This window comes from Thermochaetoides thermophila (genome assembly GCF_000221225.1).
Source record: "Thermochaetoides thermophila DSM 1495 unplaced genomic scaffold scf7180000011815, whole genome shotgun sequence".
Lineage (NCBI taxonomy): Eukaryota > Fungi > Ascomycota > Sordariomycetes > Sordariales > Chaetomiaceae > Thermochaetoides > Thermochaetoides thermophila.
The window spans coordinates 1,681,009-1,703,637 of NW_006383031.1; the positions used below are offsets into that span (position 1 = coordinate 1,681,009).

At 50.9% G+C, this 22,629-nt stretch overlaps 4 protein-coding genes across 4 annotated transcripts; 2 read left to right on the plus strand and 2 right to left on the minus strand.

The window, feature by feature from the left end:
- Positions 1 to 4,079: 4,079 nt before the first annotated feature.
- On the plus strand, positions 4,080 to 5,792 carry CTHT_0020680 (uncharacterized protein; the record flags this gene model as incomplete). Its single annotated transcript, XM_006692480.1, has 1 exon — positions 4,080 to 5,792. The coding sequence occupies one exon, from the start codon at positions 4,080 to 4,082 to the stop codon at positions 5,790 to 5,792; it is 1,713 nt and encodes a 570-aa protein (XP_006692543.1).
- Positions 5,793 to 5,837: 45 nt separating this feature from the next.
- Positions 5,838 to 7,544, minus strand: CTHT_0020690 (uncharacterized protein; the record flags this gene model as incomplete). The annotated part of the gene is made up of 1 exon (XM_006692481.1): positions 5,838 to 7,544. The coding sequence occupies one exon, from the start codon at positions 7,542 to 7,544 to the stop codon at positions 5,838 to 5,840; it is 1,707 nt and encodes a 568-aa protein (XP_006692544.1).
- Positions 7,545 to 8,175: 631 nt separating this feature from the next.
- Positions 8,176 to 9,477, minus strand: CTHT_0020700 (putative oxysterol binding protein; the record flags this gene model as incomplete). The annotated part of the gene is made up of 1 exon (XM_006692482.1): positions 8,176 to 9,477. The coding sequence occupies one exon, from the start codon at positions 9,475 to 9,477 to the stop codon at positions 8,176 to 8,178; it is 1,302 nt and encodes a 433-aa protein (XP_006692545.1).
- Positions 9,478 to 15,675: 6,198 nt separating this feature from the next.
- On the plus strand, positions 15,676 to 22,450 carry CTHT_0020710 (tripeptidyl-peptidase-like protein; the record flags this gene model as incomplete). The annotated part of the gene is made up of 14 exons (XM_006692483.1): positions 15,676 to 16,163; positions 16,698 to 17,951; positions 18,161 to 18,457; positions 19,608 to 19,752; positions 19,897 to 20,021; positions 20,162 to 20,318; positions 20,372 to 20,478; positions 20,531 to 20,811; positions 20,870 to 20,990; positions 21,041 to 21,258; positions 21,314 to 21,828; positions 21,919 to 22,185; positions 22,238 to 22,344; positions 22,402 to 22,450. The coding sequence occupies 14 exons, from the start codon at positions 15,676 to 15,678 to the stop codon at positions 22,448 to 22,450; spliced, it is 4,131 nt and encodes a 1,376-aa protein (XP_006692546.1).
- Between the last annotated feature and the right edge of the window lie 179 nt (positions 22,451 to 22,629).

Genomic DNA, 22,629 nt, shown 5'->3' on the forward strand with positions numbered 1-22,629 from the left:
CTGTCCTAGCTTGTTTACCAGTCCATCACCTGATTTTGGGGACCTTAAAAGACATGGCGTGGCTGTGAAGATCCACCCAGCCTTCCGAGAATGAGTTCAAGTTCGGGTCAAGGGTTTTTAAGGATCTGAGAGACAGGAATCCTCACACAAATTCGAGTGTGCTGTAGTCACCAGTTCGATACGCATAATCGTTTGTATTGCTGACTGGGGAGGTCTTCATCCCCCTTCTTCCCACGTGGAATCATATCTACCTTATATCTTGAGGATGTTTGTTTTTTCCTTCTGCTTAAGGCTTTTTCAGTCCTTCTTCGTCAGTGATTCTTGACTCTGACGATTCTGCTTCAAAAACCCCTGTTTCATATTGGCCATTCTGGACCCGCGTGAGCTGCGCGTCTTTATTGGTCCTTTTGCCTGATCCCACTCTTCCCTCCTGATACCTTCTATTGGTGGTGACAGCGTTATTCTACGTTCTCTTCTTAGTGCAGACCAGCCCTATCCTCCTTCCTCTTTGCATGATACCATTGCGATTCCTTCCTAACAGATTATTTCATCCGTGTAAGCTCTAACGCATTGCTGGCTATTGTCATTGCTATTATCATTGGAGAGTATTATCTGTATCGAGGGCATGTCCTTCACTCTCAGAGAGTATAAGAGAAGGCTTATTCAGCTATTGCCGATAGTTGCAGTGAGGACAACGCTTAAGAAGAGGTAGAAGGGATATAAATAGAAGTATTCAAGAGCTCTACTAACTCTACGTTGACTCGAACCTACTTGACTCTCTGCCAAGATGAGCCTTACAGCCTGATCGAACCGAAATTACAATTTCCATCGCTAAACATGACCTGAACAGGCCTAGACACACCCTAGAGTCCAGTTCTACACTCTGAACGCCGTCATCACCGCTGACACAAGGTTCAACACTAGGTCCAAGCAAGCTCTGTCTTTGAGCAAACCTACCCTCGTCAACCACAACTTCCAATCTCCAACACCAACCCATACCTAACATTTATGCCGTGACTTTTCCTTCACTCAGATAAGCCTTCCCCAACCTACACCTTTAGACTTACATTAGAGTTTTGAAATCCTGTTTCGCTACCCTGCTCCGTCTCTTTTTCGCCTAACAGACTGCCTCGTAATCGTTAACATAGCGTCATCTGCGTATCTTAAACACAGAGGGCTGCAACAATATCCTGAGTTGGATAAGTTTGGGTTAATCTCCACCATTTTAAGGGTAAGAGGTTCAGTTAGCTCATAGTAATATCTATAGCGAACAACATGGACTCATCGAAAACAGCATATCAACCTAGTGACAACTCATTCATCGTCTGTAATCAGCAGGGCTCACATAGATAAAACCTAAGTTTGAGAAACGTTATAAATATCTTAGCTTCACTGTTGGATATCTCTCCGAGAAACAAAATACTTTAGAGATACATTGCCTAACTGTTTGAGCAAGACATCATTTTCAGAGATTGTGACCCAATAACACTTGATAGAACATCAAGCGATTATATTCCATTGTTTAGCCTGGTCCGACAAAGATGTTTTAGATTGGTTGAGCCTAGTGTTATTACATGGACACGGCAGTCTAAGGAGAAGAAATGTCCTTGACAGTCGACATATAGAACACCAGTGACACAAGAGCTGAGAAGAGCAAAGGCATATCTGATTGGTAGAGCCCGGGAAATATGAGGGGGTGGCAAGAATGAGTTAGACAACCTTGCCACGCTGAAGAGAACCCCTGAAGATTGCAAGAGACCCGCGAGGTACTCACAAGGGCAAAGGGATTTTATAAGGGGGGCTACTTGGACACGATGAAGGATTTCTCTTGGGTTTTCCTTTCCCCAGCACAAGGACACTGAGGACCAAGAAAGATTATTACACGTAGTGATTGACTTCGCTGTGCACCCCACATCGTCAGTGGCCATCATCTAACCCCATTTGACCCATTGTCGATCCCTCTCTGCACCAGGCCAAGTCACCCGTTACATGCTGTCCACACGAGAATCCAGTGGCCAACAACAAGTGCACTGAACTTCCCAACTCGGTGCCGTGTGTTTTAGCGGTGTCAGTAGTTTGGCTTTCCTCTTGTTATTGTTGCTGTTCTCCTCGAGGCATGTAAAGATTGAGATATGGCAGAAGACCGCCCAGAATATGAAGGCGGGAAATGTGAAGTCGAGCTGGCTGAAGCCCGAGGTACTCGTGTGCTCGAAGTTTCGATTCTGGAAAAGGATAGTTTGGAAGTTTTGAGACCCCGTTTCTATCACAAACTTACATGTTTCGTACTCAATTATATCAAAGCCAAGATTGCGGCCTCCTAGAGGTAGGGAGATGATGGTGTAGCAACTTGTAATCGATCTGCATTGAGACCAAATACCTAACTCCGGTCGGTGAACGAGAAGGTTTACCCTATATCCAGGCGCTCCTTTAAGGAATTACCCTCTGGTAGGGTGGTGACCAGAGGTCACTTCTTTTCCGGCCCCCTCATCACTTTTAACAGCTCGCTCGCCGCTAGGCTGGACCCAAGGGCCTTCTGGCCCTCCTTCCAACTGATCAAGGCAAAAGTCTCTCAGGTTGTGTAACGGTGGACTTTGTCTGGCGCAAGCAGGGATCGACAATGGGTCAAATGGGGTTAGATGATAGCCACTGACAATATGGGGTGCACAACGAAGTTGAGTAATACGTGTAATAATGTTTCTTGGTCCTCAGTGTCTTTGTGTTAGGAAGAGGAAGAACCAAGAGAAGTCCTTCATCGTGTCCAGGAAGCTTTCTTTATAGAATCCCCTTGCCCTTGTGAGTCCCTCGGCCTTCCAAGCTTTTCAGAGGTCTCGTCCTCTTGCCTTGGCCATCTGGCTCATTCGGTCATGTGGCTCCATATATCTTCCGCGATCAACCACGTATTTGTGTCGTTCACAATCATTCTATCTCTGGTGTCCCTTGTGTTGGCAGTCGGGTATACCCCTTTCCTTGGACTGCCGTGTCCGTGTGGACAGGTCGAGCTCTGGGGCGGCCTTGGGACGCCGCTACGGGGCAACCTGTCCCGACCTTGCGGCCCCCCCGTTCGCCCCCTACCTGTCCGCTTCCAAGCCCGAGGAGCCGATCAGCCAGACTCCGACTCGAGAGAACTCGGTGTCAAGTGTGGAGATCCACACCCGTAGGGTCGCTCGGCCATGAGACTTTCCCCCTCACCCATGGCACACTACTTCTTATCCCCTAAGTCCACGTCTGTTTTCCCCTGAGCGGGTTTTCTCACGACGTTACCTGTTTATAGTTCTATCTAGGTAGCTATTGCCCGCCAGCATTATGGGTACGACTTAGAACCCTCAATGGTGAGCCCAGTCGAAACGGAATGGAATTGAATTGTGCGATGGATGATAATCAGATACACAGGAAGGAAGATAAATAGGCCGTAAGGAGCCAAATCATAAGGCTTGAAAAGTCTTGCCAAACGTCAATAATAGCAGCTCTAATACTTTTACGACTATGGGAGAAAATAGGCATCAACAAGCCGACGTTACATAGGAGACAGAGCCCACCGCTTCCATCGCTTCTTAGCTGCCACAGCTGTCTGATGGATGCAGTACCTGCCAGCTGGCAGCCAGCTGGTTATCAGCGGAGTTAAGGCCAAGGTTGGTGTAGTCACCCATCCACTGCCAGCAAAATCTTAAGATTCCCCAGCAGTGCGGGGTAAGCTCCCCTTTGGCTGCACAAAGTCGCAACCCGAACCCTTGCGTCCACACTTCTCCAATTCTAGGGCGCCATCGTTCGCAACGCCAATGCGGGGAAGATCGAACGACGAACGACAGATTTGCTCGATCGCATGGCCCAGCCGAGGAAAGTCCACTTGGTAGAGTGTCTTGGCCGGGGCCCGCGGGGAAGGTTGGCAAGAGGCTGCCGGCAGTAGTGGGACTTACAAAGGGAGGAGATGCCATCGCGATTGAGAAGCAGAGCGTCTTTTCCATTTTCTGAGATTATCAATTGAGAGGAGTGGAACTGACTTGTCATCGAACTTATCTCTAATTCATCGCCCCCCACCTCAACTGACCCCAACAGAGCCCCTTAACCCATCAAGAGCCACAATGTCAACCACAAGCGACACCAAATCCCAACGCGTCCTTATCATCGGCGCCGGCCTAGCCGGTCTCGTCGCCGCCTTCGAGCTCACCCAGCGCAACGTCCCCGTCCTCATTGTCGACCAAGAAAATGCAAACAACCTCGGCGGCCAAGCCTTCTGGTCTCTCGGTGGTCTTTTCTGTGTCAACTCCGCCGCTCAGCGACGCATGGGCGTGAAAGACTCTCGCGAACTCGCCATGCGCGATTGGTTCGGCTCGGCAAGGTTTGATCGAGACGAGGATTACTGGCCTCGCAAGTGGGCCGAGGCGTTCGTCAACTTTGCGACGGATGAAATGGAGAATTATGTCAAGGCGAGGGGGATTGGGTTTTTGGCAAGTGTGGGGTGGGCTGAGCGCGGTGCGGGGACTGCGGATGGCCATGGCAACTCTGTACCACGGTTCCATATTACTTGGGGAGCCGGACCAGAGGTTGTGAGGGCTTTTGCTGACCCAGTAAAGGAGGCTGAGAAGAAGGGGTTGGTGGAGTTCAAGTGGCGGCATATGGTGGATGAGATTATCGTGGAGGATGGGAAGGCCGTGGGCGTCAAGGGGAGACTGCTGGAGGAGGACGACAAGCCGCGCGGTGTTCAGACGTCGCGAAATGTGGTCGGCGAGTTTGAGCTTCGCGGAGCGGCGGTGCTGATTGCTACTGGCGGTATTGGCGGCAACGTCGAGAAGGTTAAGCAATGCTGGCCGAAGGAGAGGCTGGGCGGCCGTGTGCCGGAGCACTTTGTCATTGGTGTCCCGCATCACGTCGACGGGAGGATGATTGACATTGCTGAGAAGGCTGGTGCGAATATTATCAACCGCGACCGCATGTGGCATTACACCGAGGGTCTGCACAATTGGGATCCCATCTGGCCCGAGCACGGCATCCGTGTCCTGCCTGCACCATCATCTCTCTGGATCGATGCAACCGGAAAGCGTCTGCCCCCTTTCCTCTACCCCGGCTGCGACACCCTCGCCACGCTGAAGTACATCTGCGAGACGGGTTACGATTACACGTGGTTCATCACCGACCAAACCATTGTTGCCCGTGAATTCGCCCTGTCTGGCTCCGAGCAGAACCCCGACCTCTCCAACAAATCCATTTGGCAGTTCCTGATGCAGCGCGTCTTCTCCTCCAAGGGCACCATCCCCGTGCAAAACTTTGTCAAGAACGGCGTCGACTTTATCGTGAGGGACAACCTTAAGGATCTGGTCGATGCGATGAACGAGCTGGCTGCTAAGACGCCCAATCCTGCCCCTCCCCTGGAATACGAGAAGATCAAGGAGGTTGTAGAGTCCCGCGATGGTCAGTTTGTGAACCCATTTTCCAAGGACGCCCAGGCTATGTTGGTGAACAGTGCCAGAAATTATTGGCCAGATAAGCAGAGCCGTGTGGCGCCGCCGCATCGATTATTGGATACGGCCAAGCATGGGCCGTTGATTGCCGTGAGGATGAACCTGTTGACAAGGAAGACGCTGGGCGGTATTGAGACGAATCTGGAGAGTAATGTCATGAAGCCAGACGGCAAGCCATTTCCGGGGTTGTATGCTGCTGGTGAGGTAGCTGGCTTTGGAGGTGGTGGTGTCCATGGCTACAGTGCTCTGGAGGGGACCTTCTTGGGAGGTTGTATCTTTTCCGGACGGGCAGCTGGCCGGGCGATGGCTGACCTGGTGCTGGGGAAGAAAGAGTAGGCGTGCGTTGATGATATCCATAGGTTTAGTATTAAGTTTCTGTCTCTACTTCCAGTCGAATATCTTTCCAGGATTCATTACCCACTTGGGGTCGACTGCTCTCTTAATCCGTCTCATCAGCTCGATGGTCTCCTCGCCTACCTCTTCCCTCAATGACCCCTTCTTCCCAATGCCGATGCCGTGTTCACCGCTGACCGTGCCCTCCATTTCCAAAGCCTTCTTCATCATCCCCTTCACACACCTCTCCACAGCAGCCGTCTGCTCCTTGTCTCTGGGGTCATACATCATCGCAACGTGGAAATTCCCGTCTCCAACATGGCCCACGACGCTCGCAAAAATGCCCAACTGCGAGCACTCCTTCTTACTCCACTCAATCATGTCCGCCAGCCTCGAGATAGGAACTGCCACGTCGGTAGACCACATCTGTGTCCCCTCAGGCCTGATACTCGCCATCGTGAACAAGCTTTCCTTCCTCCCTGCCCAAAGGGCATGCTCCTCCTCCTTCGTCCGAGCAAATTCGAACGGAACTTTCCCTACAGCTTCCGTAAGGATCCTTTCAGTTCGTAAAATATCTGGCCCAATCGTCTCCTTGGTTGCCGCAAACTTGAGAAACAGCGTTGGCTGCTCGGCCCAATGCCGCTGCTTGACTGTTGCACTTCCATACTTGTTCAATATCTCCATCTGTCGCTCATCCATGATTTCTATCGCCGCCAGGCCCGTGATACCAGCCCTGATTAGGGCGGCCGCCCCTGCCGCTGCGTCCTTCACGTCCCTGAATGGCACGACCGCGACGGAAGTCTCCTCTGGCACTGGGGCCAACTTCAAGGTAATCTCGGTCACCATCCCCAACGTCCCTTCAGCCCCAACAAACAGCTGGGTAAGGTTATACCCCGCAGATGATTTTCTCGGCCTTCTCCTCGTCTTGACCACCCTTCCGTCAGGCAACACAACAGTCAGGTTCACCACCCAGTCCTTCATCGTCCCATACCGGAAGGCATTTGTCCCCGAGCAGTTGGTGCTCACCATCCCCCCGATCGTGGCAGTCGGGGAGGGGTCCATGGGGAAGAAGAGCCCTTGCTGAGTCAAACGCTTGTTTAGCTCGACCCAGTTCACACCAGGCTGCACAACAACATCCATATCTTCCGGGTGAACCGCCACGACCTGATCCATCCGTCGAAAATCGATGATTATTCCCCCATGGGGCTGCGAAAAATTCCCTTCTACCGACGACCCGGCGCCGTATGGGACCATGGGCACGTTGCGCCGGTTGCAAATCTTCGCAATGGTGACTACGTCCTCCGTTGAACGGGGGTACACTACCGCGACTGCACGCTCTGGAGAATTGGAAGTACTCCAGTCCGAATGCCCCCTAGCCTCGAGCTCGTCTTCATCGTAGGCGACGGCGTCTTGCCCAAGGAGACGGGCGATTTCTTCGGCAGCGTGGAGTTGTTCCATGCGGGGGGCATACACAGGCCCATTTAGGGAGGATGAGGTTGAGTTTGGGCCATGGCTCTCCAATTGGAGGGGTTTGCTAGGGGAAGTGAGGCGGCCGTAAAGCGTGCCAATGGATAGGCCGAGAGTGAGGGCGACTGCGGATGTGAGGGTGAGGGTTAGGGGGCCTGGACCCCTCCGAGGAGCAGCAGTCGAAGAGTGCCGTAGTTGATGATGAACTAGCGGTGTAATTCGGGTTGCGGCCATAAGACGGCCCAGTCCAGGGCGTGCACGAAGGCCCAAAAGATGTTGTCCTGGCATGGTGAATGTGCGACGATGTATGTGAAGGTATGTGTTGTGAGTGAGACCGTGTTGACTGCTCACCCAATTTGAACCTGTTTCAGCCGATTCCTGCCTCCGACTTTGAGTTCATGCCCTTGTTACTGAGTCTTGCGAGTCTTAAACGCGACGATGTATTTGTCGAGGGATGTCGAAGGTGTAAAAAATTCAAAAAAGCTCCTGCAGATCGAAGTTAATGACCCCAGTCTGTCCCACGTGATACATGCCTCTTGATCACGGCCCGTGGGAGACAAAAGCCAAGAACAGCCCACAACGGTCCGAAACGGGTCACCGTCCTCGGCCGAGAGTTCCCGGCCGGCAGTTTGCCCGGCTAGAGAGCGCCAAGACTCCATCATCGGCATCACGAGCGGTGCAGAGAATGTGGGAGGCGACTCCACTGCTGCGGAGATGCGGATGTGTCGGCCGGATAGAGACGGCTTATGGGTGAAGCATCACAAGAGGGACATGGATGGATTTATTCATTGTTTTGTCATGAAGATCGTCATCAGGAGTCATAACCCTGAGAAAGCCAAAATACCCTCCAACGCCAAACCCAATGATACAACCAACCCTTCGCAAAGTGTCAGGTCCATGCATGTCTAAACAATCTATCTCATGACGTCTCATGATAGCCCGTCGGAGATACCCCTTTCCTAAATGGTCTCTTCAACCCCTTGACGGCCTCTTCATTTACCCTCCAAACCCCCTTCGTCCTTTCCCCCTCCAACTTCCATTCCCTCTCCAGCCCCCACTCCTTCACCATCCTCCTGAACACCTCATGCTCTTCGCCAGAGCAAGACCTAAAGAACAGTGGCTCCCACGTAACGCCTCTAACTGCCTCCATGGCCCTCATCTGCCGCTGCGCCTGCTCCAGCTTTGATTTCTCCTCGACAACCTGCGACAAGTTGCCCGTCTTCAACCCCTCAATTACACCAGCCCATGCCCGTCGCGACTCCCACTCATCCTGCTCCTCGACGGGAAGCAATGTGATCGGTATTGCCTGGTTCTCCGGCGCATCGAGATCAAACTTCTCAATCACCTGTCCCGTCTTGGCATCCTTGACCGTCCATCCCCCTTCACTCCAACACCCAACCACAGTGTAGATCGCCGTCTTCTTCGAATCCCCCTTCCGATATATCTTCGCCTCAAACGAGTTCCTCTTCGCCCTGCTCAGCACGCTCTCCCCCCAGAATTTGATCTCTGCCGCAAACCCGTTGATTCCTAGGATGTGATATGTCCCAGTGATTTCGGGGTACAAGCAGCCAGACAAAAACCCCTTGACTTTCACATCAGGCAAGGGGACGAGATACTCTTCGTTATACCTATCGACCCGGTAGATAGCGTGACCGACCTGGTTGACATGCACGGCGCCGTTGAACGTCATCTCCACGCGGGCATAGCCATCGGCGCGGACGCCGGCTGATTCGTCCGAGATGTGCATGGCTGTGATGGGCGGGTGGTGGCTGACTTGTTCGGAAACCAACCTGGTCTTGGCGCCAGCTCTGTCGTCCTTCCATTCAGCGAGGAAAACTTCGCCCAAAAAGGCGTTTAACGGTTTGCGGATGGAGTGTCCGCGTGTTGTGTTCTTGCCATTTCCATTTCTGATTTTGTCGAACTCAATGCCCGTGTATAGCTGCGTCCTTAGCGAACTCAGAAACCACCTCAGCACGTGCAGTGCCCTCTTCTCAGGGGCAGGCTCAAACGCTGCAGCGGAGAAGAGACGCGGGTACTGTGCCCAGCAGCAGCCGACTTCTGTGACGGAGACAGGGGCGAGGAAAGACGGGGGCCCCGTTGCGTTGGCGAGGTCTCCTTGGAAGGAAGAGAGGAATTTAAGGAGGGATGTGATGTGTGAGGAGAAGGATTTATGTTCTGTTGGGGAGACGGTTGTCATCGTGGTTGTTGTTGTCGTGGCCATTTTTGCGATTGAGGTGAGCTGCGACTGAGAAGATTATCGGGGAATATGATTTGGCGGAAAGTAAAGAACGACGATCGCAGTAACGAACAACTGCGGCGCTCAGAAGTGCAATCAACAAGCCAACAGCTGGACAAACGAACAACTCAAGCTGTCGTGCTCCCCCACGAAGGTAGGCGATAAGCGCAATCTTATACTACCCAACCCTGCCACGGCGCCTCTCCAACCACCAGCCCGTTTCATTCCCGTTTCTGCAACCACTCACGGTCACATCGCCCAGGTGTTTCACTCATCATCCTTGAATCTCACATTTCCTGTCCCTAGATCCATGAGTCGATATCAATGTCCAAACCATTCTATCCAAAAGTCCAAAAGAAGTTCAGACCAAAGTGCCTTAGTGTGCGATGCGGGCCATGTGGCAACGGCAAACGGCGTCCACGAGTCCAGATTCCCCTCACCTCACATCAGCGCTGCCCCTCTTACCCCTCAGTGGGTTCTGCTGGCCAACCAGTCAGCTCACAGCAACTTGTTAATGGTAGTTGTGCCTTGTTTGGCGCGATTCGTTTTAGTGGGAAGTTAGTCAAGATCTCAGGTGCAGGAGCAGAACACGACGAGATATGAAGTGTTTTTCCCATTTCGCTGTCCGATGTGCAGGAGCCCAACGGGAGAATTGCCATCGAGTCATTGGGCTTGCTTGTTAAAGAGTTGGTTAATTTATCAGGTGATCGTCTCCATGTTAGTTTTGGGGTAATTGCTGTCGCTAGACGGATTTGAGCAATCACTGTGACAGCTCGGCCTGGATGAGGAGTTACCATGAGCAGTGAACTACTGGATGAGCAAGAGTGAGTTCATCGGCTAACGAGCACTCCGACTCATGGATTCGTTTGAGGGTCTGCTCGTCTTATCGATAAGATAACAAAAAAGAGGCAGTGTGGGTCAATGTCTTGGCGCCTATAACGACAACGTCAGCTGCCAAGAGGTGTCAACCAATGATCCTACAAGAGATTCCTGGTGCCTACGTCATTCCGCAACTCGAACCGCTTCCTCCAAGCTTCTGCTGAAGAGAAGTCCCGTTCCTCGTGATCTTGAATCAACATACCTACGATAGTCGGCGTCTTTTCCTTGACAATGATGGTTCTGAGAATTCCGGAACAGCAGTCCGAAAGTGGCTTTCCTCAGTGCGCATTCAGCTTTTGTTTTGCGGCGGGGCTGTGGACCCCTGCCTGAGACTCACTCACTCCTTGGCTGTGCCTGGCCTACCTTTCTCTTCACACACCACATATCGGTGCCACCAACCCACTCCGGAGAAAGCTCATCTGCTCGCAAACTGCCACGTTCAACCATGATGTTACGTCATCAGGGTCGTCGAGGGTAAGAAATCCTGCCTATTGCCAAGTGCTTCTAGAACAAGAATCGAAGACAGTTTCTCACTCGAGTACATAGCCCATACAAATCCAAAGCTGATCCTACGGTGCCAAGGTCACATTTCCGCTTTTCCCTGGTCAAATGCTACCCTGTGATTCAGGACTTTGGGCTAGTACATACGTAGCTGCATCTAAACAGTGAGATGCTCTCCGCTAAAATTCCTATCTGCTTCATCACGAGCAGGGTCACGGTCGGTCAACAAATGTGCGATGCGAAAGTACAGCCCTAAGGCACCATCGGGGGGTGGGGCTGGCCGAAGAAGCCCCCTGATTGGGCTGACTGAACTTCTTATAAGTATGCTATAGTAACTCTGGGAAGTCCTCGGATCCGGTCAGCAGCTTTTGCCCTGGCGTCACGAAGATACATCGCTGAGATGCGCCCTTCACCCCTGGTGGGCCAAAATCGTCAATAGCGCCGAGTTAGCAGCATAGGACGCGGCAAGCCACTGCCCACTCAGGAGACACCAGAAGCAAGAACTAACCAGGATAAAACTGATCAACACAAGATTCGACGGATAATTGGGCTGCGGCCATATCTCAGTATCTGAGCACTCTGCGGGAAACGCATGGAATTATTGGCATTGCCACGCTGCTCCTGCTCTAACTACTCTATATGTGCACATATGTGTCACATGGACACGGCAGTCCAAGGAGAAGAAATGTCCTTGACAGTCGACATATAGAACACCAGTGACACAAGAGCTGAGAAGAGCAAAGGCATATCTGATTGGTAGAGCCCGGGAAATATGAGGGGGTGGCAAGAATGAGTTAGACAACCTTGCCACGCTGAAGAGAACCCCTGAAGATTGCAAGAGACCCGCGAGGTACTCACAAGGGCAAAGGGATTTTATAAGGGGGGCTACTTGGACACGATGAAGGATTTCTCTTGGGTTTTCCTTTCCCCAGCACAAGGACACTGAGGACCAAGAAAGATTATTACACGTAGTGATTGACTTCGCTGTGCACCCCACATCGTCAGTGGCCATCATCTAACCCATTTGACCCATTGTCGATCCCTGTCTGCAACAGACCAAGTCACCTGTTACAACATGGGACCCAGCCATTTCACTCACGTTCTTATAGTTAAGGTCAATGTGTGATTCTTCAGAATCTTTTTGGTTGCAACTCTGCTTTCCTGAATCGTTATTCCTCTCAACCTTCCTTTGTCTATTTTTCAGTGAACACCATGGCTGCACAGTGACTGAAGCATCATGTCTCTGACCTTCATTATCACAGCAGCGCTCAACGGCACCGGATACTTCAATTACGGAGATCATGACGTGATTTGCAAGCCGGCAATGGGCTGGATGGTACTTATCTTCTTCTTGTTCAATTATGCAGCCCACTGTTTGACGATTAGAACACTACCGGGAGAATCAATATCCACAAAATTAGTGGCTGTGTTGACTGCGTTCTTTTTCCAACTTCCGGCTTGGCTCGGGCAATAGATGACATTGTTCGGCATGCGTGATTTGCTGAATACTGCACAGATGATCTTCAAGGGCAGCTTGCGCCAGAGCTCTTTTAACTGTGGCGAGGGATTACATAGGCGATGACCGGAGCCCAAACGTTGGTGATATTGTCCTAATAAGCAACAGAGTTATCCCGCCTTCCAGGTTACGAGACCTGGGAGATCAAATTCCTCGATTTACATATACGGTCGAAGATTTTCTTGGCTCTGGGACAACCTCGCTGGGGTTCTGATTCCAGATCCGCTCTTCATAAGACGCCAGGTACATGGCTCCTATCGGCTTCCATATAGGTATATGCTTGTTTCAGTCCTTAGTGATGCTTATATCATTAGCGATTGGCATATCCGTCCATCTCCTTTTGCACCACCAGATCTTTCCATTTGACTAGAGCGTAGTTTGGCCAGCCCTTAAGATTTCCAAGCAGTTATAATCCAGCAAAGGCATTTGCTACAATGATACAGGTCATCGCATCAGCGCTCACTTTTTATCGAACACGGGGAAATCAGCTTTCGCGGCTCGGCTATGCTGCTTTTGGGCTCACAGTCACTCCCTATCTCACCATGTCGTTTATGAATGCTTTGGCCGACTTGCTCGCACCAGCATATCCAACTTTCTACATGGTCCGATCAAAAGAGATGAACGAAGCTGAACGCCGAACGGACTGCTTCATTAAAGGAGTCGTTGGTTCACTTGTATCTCTAGAACCAGCGGCCATAATGAAGGATTTTGCAAGTCCAGGCGCGGTCTGGAACCTGTGGAAAGTGGTCTCGTATGATGCCCAGAACGGAAGCTGGCTGCTTAGGCATCTTGATCTTTCCATCAACGATGCCAACTGAGCATCGATTGAAACTGAGGAAGTCCCTTGTTCAGGGATTGATCCCAAACTTTGTTCTACAGGACCTTACAAAGAGATCTTCATCACGGCAAGTACAATGTAACAGAGAAACGGCAGTCAACGCGCGTCAAGCAAGGGCATCAACAGTATCAATGTGAAGACGGTGATAGGGGCGTCATCCGCCCGTTTCACTTCATGCCTTGGCTTGTTCTTGTCGCATGGATAATTGTCACCAGCATGTTAACCGAGTTTTGTCCTGGAGAAAGCACACTCGCACAAAGAGCATGGATTGTGACATGGGTTGTTGTTGGATCGGTTGCGGGGCCTTTTATCGAGTTGCTTGCTCTTCGGTTATTGGTGTTGGTTCCAACAGACTTTATAAGTGGGGTAAGTGAGGTTCTTATCGAGGCCATCAAGTCACGATTGAACTTGGAACATGGGGAGGAATCTGACGTGGTGGTTCCTCAGTACATCCTGTTTGAGATAGCTGAGAAAAATCGGCTGTCGTCACTATTTTGGCTAGTTGCAAGGCTCTATGGGGTTTCGAGTGCTATTCCGCTGTGCCTATGCTAGCTAAGGTAGCGTTGGCTTGATAACCGTGCTTGTTACCATTGCATTTACAGCAGCAATAGGAGGGATGGTGGTTGTTGCACAGATGATACTTGAGTTTGGCGATTGTAAGCATGTTGAATTCTTGATCCTTTAGTTCAGAGAGAGACATTGAGCTAGCTTTTTACGAATAGTTCGGGTGCTTGAGAAGTCAAGCTACTCCGGAGGGTTGACAATATCAGTGAGAATGAAACTCAAAATCAAGTTTTGTCTATACTCCTTGGGTGCCAAACATGGTGATATGCATATGATATAATATTAAGGATCAGATGTGCAAGAATTCATCATTCTGAGCAACTACAGGAAGAGGTTATGCAAAGATAAAAGATATTGAGGGCCACTATCATCCTATCAGGTCAGAGATGGCGGTCAGTATGCCACGCATACCACATATGGATTCCTCAGTCCGGGACGAGCGAAAAATCAACACACCTAGTGAATATGTTATTATGCAAAAACGATCGCAATTTGATTTATCCTGGTAAAATCCCAAGCATCGAGGCGGCCATATAGCTTTCTCTCTCCATTTCCTGCTCTGTATCCTGAGTTCAAAGCCTTCGTCTAACAGCGCACCGACTCTTGCAGTGCAATTTGGAAGCTTGCCATCTTATCATTGAGTTCTCTTTTATTTGCTTTGTCTCTGTCAGTTCAGCAATCTTGACCTATTCTCGATCACAGCTATGTTTCCCCCGCAGCGGCTACCTGGTATACCGAGCATACCGCATTCTGGGAGGCATCATGCCTTACCGCAGACAGGGCCTGCCCCTCATCTTGGGATGATGCATCAAGGCGTCCTTTACTCCCAATTGATGATGTTGAGCAGCCAAGCCATACCGCCCAATGTTCATCGCGGGCCAGCACTGCCTGTTTCTCTAGCAATGCCTTTTCGCCCTATAGATGTCGGCCCAGGAGGGATGCATCCGATGCCAACGAAAATGTGTTAAGGTGTGCCCATGCATCCCTAGAACCGCTCTCTCAACAGCGGCTAGATATACGAGGGGCATGCGTCTTGACTCTGGATTTTACGGCTCTCCGCGTCCAGATGTTAGGACGATTCCTCCCGGTCCTGGATATCGCGGTTTAGCTCCCCTGCCGCCACACCTTCGGCCGCATGCTCCTCCGGGCTGGACACGCTATGGTAGAAGCAAGAAAGGGATTGCCCGTGTCGCGCTCCACTTTATCTACCGAGGTCTTGACCTTTCGACCAGCTGCCCGGGATATATGTACATGTTGGGGTTACAAGTCATTTTGGCAAGGGTTGACATGAACGAGCCTGGTACGTCACATGTTTGCTCTATGTCCGTTCGTCTTCGAGCTCTCCCTTTCATTGACCTCGACTGACAGTTGCTTACCAAACAATCAAATACACAGAAAATAACCATCAAGTGTATGTAGGCAAGCATATCGATGGAAATATGACATGATTAGCCGGTCTTTTACTCGATCTTCGTGGCTACGGCGTGTACATTGGTGGCAGCTCATCAGCCCACGGCGTGAAAGTTTTCAGTGGTGAAAACCTGTACTGTATCACGGTAAGAATCAATGTCCTAGCCGGGAGGACGATCCCCAATACTCTTTCTTTCCTTTTATTGCACGTACTCCTAAGGAAACACCGATCCAGAGAAACAATTCCAGAGCTTAGTGCCAACACCTCTTTCAGTTATGCTTGCACTGCTTTTCTTCATGTTTTGTCGCTTCGAAGCCAATCTCTCCGCAAAGTTCATTGTAATGACAGAGTTCCTAACATTATCTATGCCAACATCATCAACAGTATTCTTCTCACGAACCCAATCAGTCCTAGCCCGTCGCCTTAAACCATCTCGACAATCCAGCCATCTCAAACTCTCTCTCATCATCAAAAATGGCCTTCCAACCCCAACCTCCCGCTATCCGCGCCAGCTATCCCATTCCCCTCTTCCCCTCCTCAATCCAAGCAGCCTGGCTCGTCTCCTCACCCCTCGACCTTATTTCAGCGCACTACTGTCTCGACCAGCGCCTCCCCGACACATTTCCCCCAGGTTTCCCCGACGATCCTAACACTTACATGCTCGGCAAGGTTGGTAAAGTCTTCGTTGTAGTTGTTTGTCTGCCCCAAAGGCCGGAGGACCTCGTCGAACGGGGAGTAAGACATCTCCTACGAACATTCACAGGATTAAGATTTGCCATCATATCCGGCACCGCAGCCGCCATCCCCGCTGAACCAGTCCAACTGGGTGATGTTGTCATTGGGACGAAGATCATCCCCTTCTCTTCGGACCATTCCGCCGTCGTGAACGAGTTCCTGCCGCCACCAGGGTACCTCCTTGCCGCGCTAGGACAAGTTCTTTCCCCGAATGGCATCCGTCGCAGGTTTGTGGGCGACGTTTTCTGGCAACCAAGACCGAAGGAACATCTCTCAAACTGTGGGGTGCCGGGTCATGAGGGGTTGGATGTTGCTTTTGTTCCGGAGCCGACTTCCCATCGAGATATGGAATTACCTGGGTTACCGCCGTGCAGGGGATGTGATAAGTCTGGAGCGTTGGTCAGGAATTATGGAAATGAGCCTAATTTTCATCATGGAGTTGTGGCTACGTCGGTGGGGGATTTACCAGCGGTTTTTACCCCCGCTGAGTTGGATCCATTGGTGGAGGAGAAGGTTTTGTGTATGGACATCTGTCTATCAAGGACACTATACAGGGAGCTGCCGTGTTTGGTGGTCAGGGGCATAAGTCATTATGCAGATGGGCATCGTGCAGGAGTTGAGCATGTATGGAGAGCGTATGCCGGGGCCGTGGCATGTGTTGTGGTGAGGGCTGTACTGGGGAGGGTGAAGGTTGACGTTATGGAGAAGTGTGAGAGGGAAATGCAGGAGAGAAAGGCATCCGTTGTGTCTGTTGGACATAGCACGGCGTCGCCGAGGTCCGATACTGGGGAGGGTGTGTTTGAGGACGACTCGAGGAGAGAGAGTGTGGGAACGGAGAACACGGAGGTGTCGTCACCTGAGACTCTTACGCCCATGAAGATTCCCGAGCGTCTTTCAGAGCGGGTATCCTACACCGTTTCGATCCAAGACGGCAAACTCACCCTCGTTCCCGTGTCCATCACAACATATCCGGCCGAGAGTCCGGACTGGATCAGCCTGGCTCCGTATCTCAAACACCCCTGGGACCTCCCTCAACACAGAGCCTTCTCACAACACCGCCATCCGAAAACAGGTATCTGGTTCCTCTCAAGTCCTCAGGTCAAGCAATGGCTGGAGCTAGCTTCTGGCAGAGCCCTCCTTGTCCCAGGAGCTCCCGGCACAGGGAAATCTGTCTTGACCTCCCTTGTTGTCGACACGCTCCGAGCGGAACTCACAAAAACCGAGACTCAGCAAACCAAAGGAGCGAGTCTGGTAGACGATCGACCGGTCGTGGCATGTCTCTACGACGTCTACCAACTTCCAGGGCAGGAGACAGATGAATGGTTTACGAAGCTGTGTGCCTCATTGCTAGGGCAGATTGTCTGCTCCGTCCTAGACAAACGCCAGCTTCAGGATGTCAAACCCTCAAACATCTGGCTCAACAAAGAACAGTCCTTTAGAACCCTAGTTCGCTGCCTGGTATCGCCGAAGGCCTTATCCGCAAGACCGGTATACATTCTGCTCGACGGGTTGGAACAGCCTGATTCAAATCCCAACACCGAGTCTCCTATTTTCGCTTCTGGGGAATTGGCTGCTGGTTGGGGGCCATATACAAGGGATTTTATGTCCATTTTGTTTACCCTCCAGCGCACGAGGGGGGTTAATGTGTTCATCACGACCAAGACGCCTTCGAGCATGTTGTTTAAGCAGATTATCCAGCCACTGGGGAGGATGAGAGCCAGTGGATGGAGCAACAGCCCCTTGCAAATTGCGGGTGTGGAGGTGTTGTATCCCAATCAAAAGTTTGATTTTGAGGAGATAAGGAAGATGTTGGAGGATAAGGTTGTCCTGTTTACTCAGAACAAGAGGGTAGGACTGACGCATCAAAAGTTAATGAATGAGGTTTGTGATGGGAAGAGCATGTTTCTCAATGGAGATATAATCAAGGGCCTCGATGAGGAAGTTATCAAGAAATGTATGGCAACTGGGGCTACAATTATGACAGGAGAAGCGTTTGGTATCTCGCCAGATACGATGTTTGTTGTTGATATTGGAGGGGAAAGATCGAAGGAGGATGTCATGACATGGCTAGAGGAAATATTCCCTCGCATTCCTGGGTGGGACTTGGTTGATGGGGGGACGAGCAGGAGGATTAAGCGGGATCTGATGGTTATTTGTGATGGAGTGCAAGTGTTCCCTTCGATCATCCTTGCATGTGTGCGAATGAGTCACTAACATCAATTAGGTTCCTCATCGCTTATTTGGTCATCCAAGAACTTTTCTCCGCCGCCTCATCCGTCCCCAGAGACCAAGTTGGCAAATTTCTCGGGAAACTCACAGCCCGTCTGAAGAAAACTGTCCTGCCTAACCGGAAGAAGTGCTTAAATTCACGCTTCGACGGGCAGGTGCTCTCCCTCGCGAGCATGTACAAGCACATCTACAGCCGACTGGCCTGCTCCAACGCTGTACATGATGTTGAGTGCTGTGAGGCAAACGCCAAGGCTCGGAAGGGGCATCTGACGGAGAAGATTCTCTTTCTGAGGTCAGCGATCAGGGTGTTGAGAGAACGAGAGGAAGGTTGGATGGACGGAAGGGTGAGGTTATCTGGGATCATGAATGCCCTGAGAACTTCTTTCCCTGCTTGTTCTCACGTAAAGCCCGGCTCCTCGAGTGTTGAACAGAATCGCAAAACTGTTGTAGAGGAAGAAGGGATGGACGTTGCCAAGGCGCTGGAGTGTGCTGATGCAACATTGTTTGAGTTTGTAGGAGATGGGGAGGGTGACTTGTGGGATCCAGAGTTGAGAGTTGTTCATTGGAGTTTGGGGGAGTTTTTAGAGGCTTGGTTAGAGGAGAAAGGGAATGCGCGAGTTGGGGCGTGAAGTCATTCATGGGCTCAGTGGTAAGGTTTGCTTGCGTCGTTGAGCTTGCGGTTGTCAGGTCAGCCCAGGGGATGGTAAGTTTGGATAAGAGCTTGGAACAGCGATGCATACTCCTAGGTGCACTTTGGTTAACGACTACATAGAAAAGAGAAAGATTACAGCTTACTTGCCATGGGGTTCTGTTGGACAATACATGGTATCCTCGATACTGGAATGCTCGACTCGACTAGCGAAATTCCATGTGTTCCTCAGTTTTATGCTTCTTTGTGCTCTTGTGCATCTAAGGAGGAAAGTGCCATAATATTACAAATGTTAACCTTAGAACTGATAACCTTCTGCATCTGTTGGTCATGGATGCTGTAACTATAAACGACTTCAATTGTCAATCTCCAAAGTCATCAAGGTTGTCAATTGACAAGAAGCAGAACAAATGTCATTTGACAGTGTAACTGCGCAAGTCTATCCCAGGTTCACATCTTAGCACTAGATTAAGCTGCGTTTTTGGTTGCATTTTCTCTGTTCTTGGCATTAAATATATTGATCTATGTGTAACGCGTCTACGCTGCTAGTCTCCCTGCCTTGACACGATCCCTCTCTCATCAACGCATCTGGCACTTGACCCTACCAATTTTGTCTCGGTACCTGCTTCTCTATCTTTTTGTGCATGACGTTGAACCTTTCGTTGCTATAACCTCCGAACTCGTGCTGCTTCTGGAAGTTTAGTTGCGGTTCATGTTCGGCTCGGCAATATACACTTCATTTATCCGGTGCTGCGCGATACCGCGCGATACCGCGCGATACCACGCTCTGTAGCTGGTACCGGGTGCGTGTTCCTGCGGATCATCTGGGGTGCCAAGACGGTGGGATTGGAGACGAAGACAAAAATAGTGTTCCGATTGTCAATGTCATCGCCGAGACCATGGTGGCAAGCCTGGAATGTTGGAGTCAACGAGTTGGGGTAAGTGGGGTGCAATTTATTTATGTTGTCTGTAGTTCGCATGCAGGCAGATGTCATTTTCCGTTATCTGTTGCTGTCGCAAGGTGTGCGGATGAGCAGAGGAGAGCAAAATGAAGCTCTGCAGAGTGTTCGTTTTCGTGATAGCGAGCCTGTCTGGCTCTGCAACAGCCAACAAGCAATCATCATCGGGAAGAAGAGTGCCCCGCGGACATGTTTGTCATGAGCGGCATGAACAGCATCACCTTGAAGGATGGGTCAAGCGGGGGACAGTGAGCCGACGGGCGACTGTGCCTGTTCGCATTGGGTTGAGGCAAGAAGAAAACTTCGAGCGGGCAGAGAAGGTATTGATGGAGATGTAAGTGGCGAGGTTCCAACAGAAGTAGGGTGAACGCTCAACTGATAAATGCAGATCCGATCCAAAGAGCCCAAAATTTGGGAAGTACCTCTCACCGAGGGAAGTCGTTGACTTGTTTACGCCGAAGCAAGAGAGCATAGATGAGGTCGTCAGCTGGTTAAGGGGGGAGGGAGTTGACGGGAGGAGGTTAGGGATGTCCTACAATAAGCAGGTAAGTGATCTCCCACGCTCAAGGGCTTGACGGTGGGATGCTGATGTGAAAAGTGGATTGGTTTCGATGCCCCTGTCGACGAGATTGAGAGGCTACTGCACACACAGTACCACATCTATGAGCACGTCGAGAGCGGCGTTCTAAGCATAGCCTGCTCGGAGTAAGTAAGCCCCTGAACGGAGAGGGAAAAAGTGTGTCTGACATCTTGCCAGATACCATGTCCCTCATAACATTTCTCACCTAATCGATTACATCACACCAGGTATCAAGCTCGCCACAAGCCATCGAGATGTTAAGATTGCCAAGAGAGCCATCAGAATTGAGGACGAGCGTCAGTCACGTCGACTCATGATCGAACGTCGTAACGCAAAGCGCAATGACAATGTTGCCTCGGCTACCGATGCACCACAACTCAACGTTCCTCAGATCGAAGACAAGTGGTTTAAACCGTCGGGTTGGTGCTCGGGGGATGTGACTCCTCAGTGCATCAGAGGTAGATTATTGACCCAAGTTGTTAAAGTGAAGTTGTAGGAAACACTGACGTCTTAAAGCTCAGTATCAAATCCCCGTCGGCAGCAAATCCACGCCCGGCAACGAGCTAGGCATCTTCCAGAGTCTAGGTCAGCATTACAATCAACATGACTTGGACACCTACTTTAGAAATATTGCCCCGTATGTTTCTCACACCCCTACCTATGTTGATGAGAACTAACACCAGACAGTTGGGTCCCCAAAGGCACATTTCCCAGTCTTCGCTCCATCAACGGCGCCCTCGGCCCAACCAACGACGTCTCCAAGGCCGGATTTGAAGCTGATCTCGACTTCGAAGTCGCCATCCCTCTTGTCTGGCCTCAAAAGACGGTCCTCTTCCAAGTTGATGACGAGTGGTATCAGCAAGAACAGACCAGGTCGGACAGCAAGTATCCAGGCTTCTTCAACAGTATGAACCCTGCCACTTCACCTTTATCTCATGAACGAAATTAACGTGACTACAGCCTTCTTTGATGCTTTAGACGCCTCCTACTGCCATCTCACGGCCTACAACCTCACAGGCAACTGCCGCACCTCCTCCTGCCGCGACCCGGAATACCCCAACCCCAATGTACCCCCGCTGAACCTTTCCTCGTCAACGCCCCTCCTCTCCCCAGATGCCTTTATCATCCTCAACGCTTACCACGGCCCTCTTATGTGTGGTGCCCACCCTCCAACAAAAGTCATCTCTATCTCATATTCTGGCACAGAACACACTTGGCCGGCAAATTACATGCGCAGACAGTGTCTTGAGATTATGAAGCTTACTCTGCAGGGCATTACCGTGGTCGAGTCATCAGGCGACGTGGGTGTTGGAGGGGGGAGGTATAACTCGCAAGTGGGATGTTTGGGTGCCAACAGGACGGTGTATGCCCCGAGGGTGATGAGTAATTGTCCTTACGTTTTGTCCGTTGGGGCAACGATGTTAGTAGACAAAGATGATGGAACAGCCAGTTGGAGGGAGGTGGCTGCCGAGGGGGTGAGTTCGGGAGGGGGGTTCTCGAATATTTTTCCTAGGCCGTGGTGGCAGAATAAGGCTGTCACTGAATTTTTGAACTCGAATCCCCAGATCAAAGAGAAGGGGTACATACTGAAAGGAGAGGAGGGCTTCAGTAACAGCAGCGTGCCCGAGGGAAAGGTGTTCAACCTCGCTGGAAGGGCCTACCCTGATGTGGCGGCGATTGGAGAGAACTTTAAGGTTGTCTGGAAGGGGTATCCAAATCGCATGGATGGGACATCGGTGGCGGTGCCAATTTGGGCGTCAATTCTGACGCTGATTAATGAAGAGAGGTTGGCGGTGGGAAAGGGGCCAGTTGGATTTGTGCATCCTGTACTGGTAAGTTCTCTGCATAAAATGGATGGGAGGTTCAGAGGGTTGACGAGCGTAGTACGCGCATCCCGAAGTGTTTACTGATATCACGGAGGGCTCGAACCCAGGTTGTGGGTCAGAGGGCTTCCCTGCGACGAAGGGATGGGATCCGGTGACGGGATTAGGGTAAGTAACATCTTTTCAATGACAGAGAGATTACGATGTTGATGTTAACGGTTGTAGGACTCCAATCTTCCCCAAGTTGCTCGAGCTGTTTATGAGTTTGCCTTAGTCAGGGGCTCGGGTGTAAACAAATGGTTGCTGGGGCAATGTACATACTGTGGGTTCAGGTACTAACCTTGGTTTTTACTTTTTGAGCTTCAGTTTCTTTGGAATTTAACCACACATTATCGCAAAAATAGAGAACTAAATGGGCTTGGCCACTGGAGAAAGAAGGACAGAGGCAAAAAT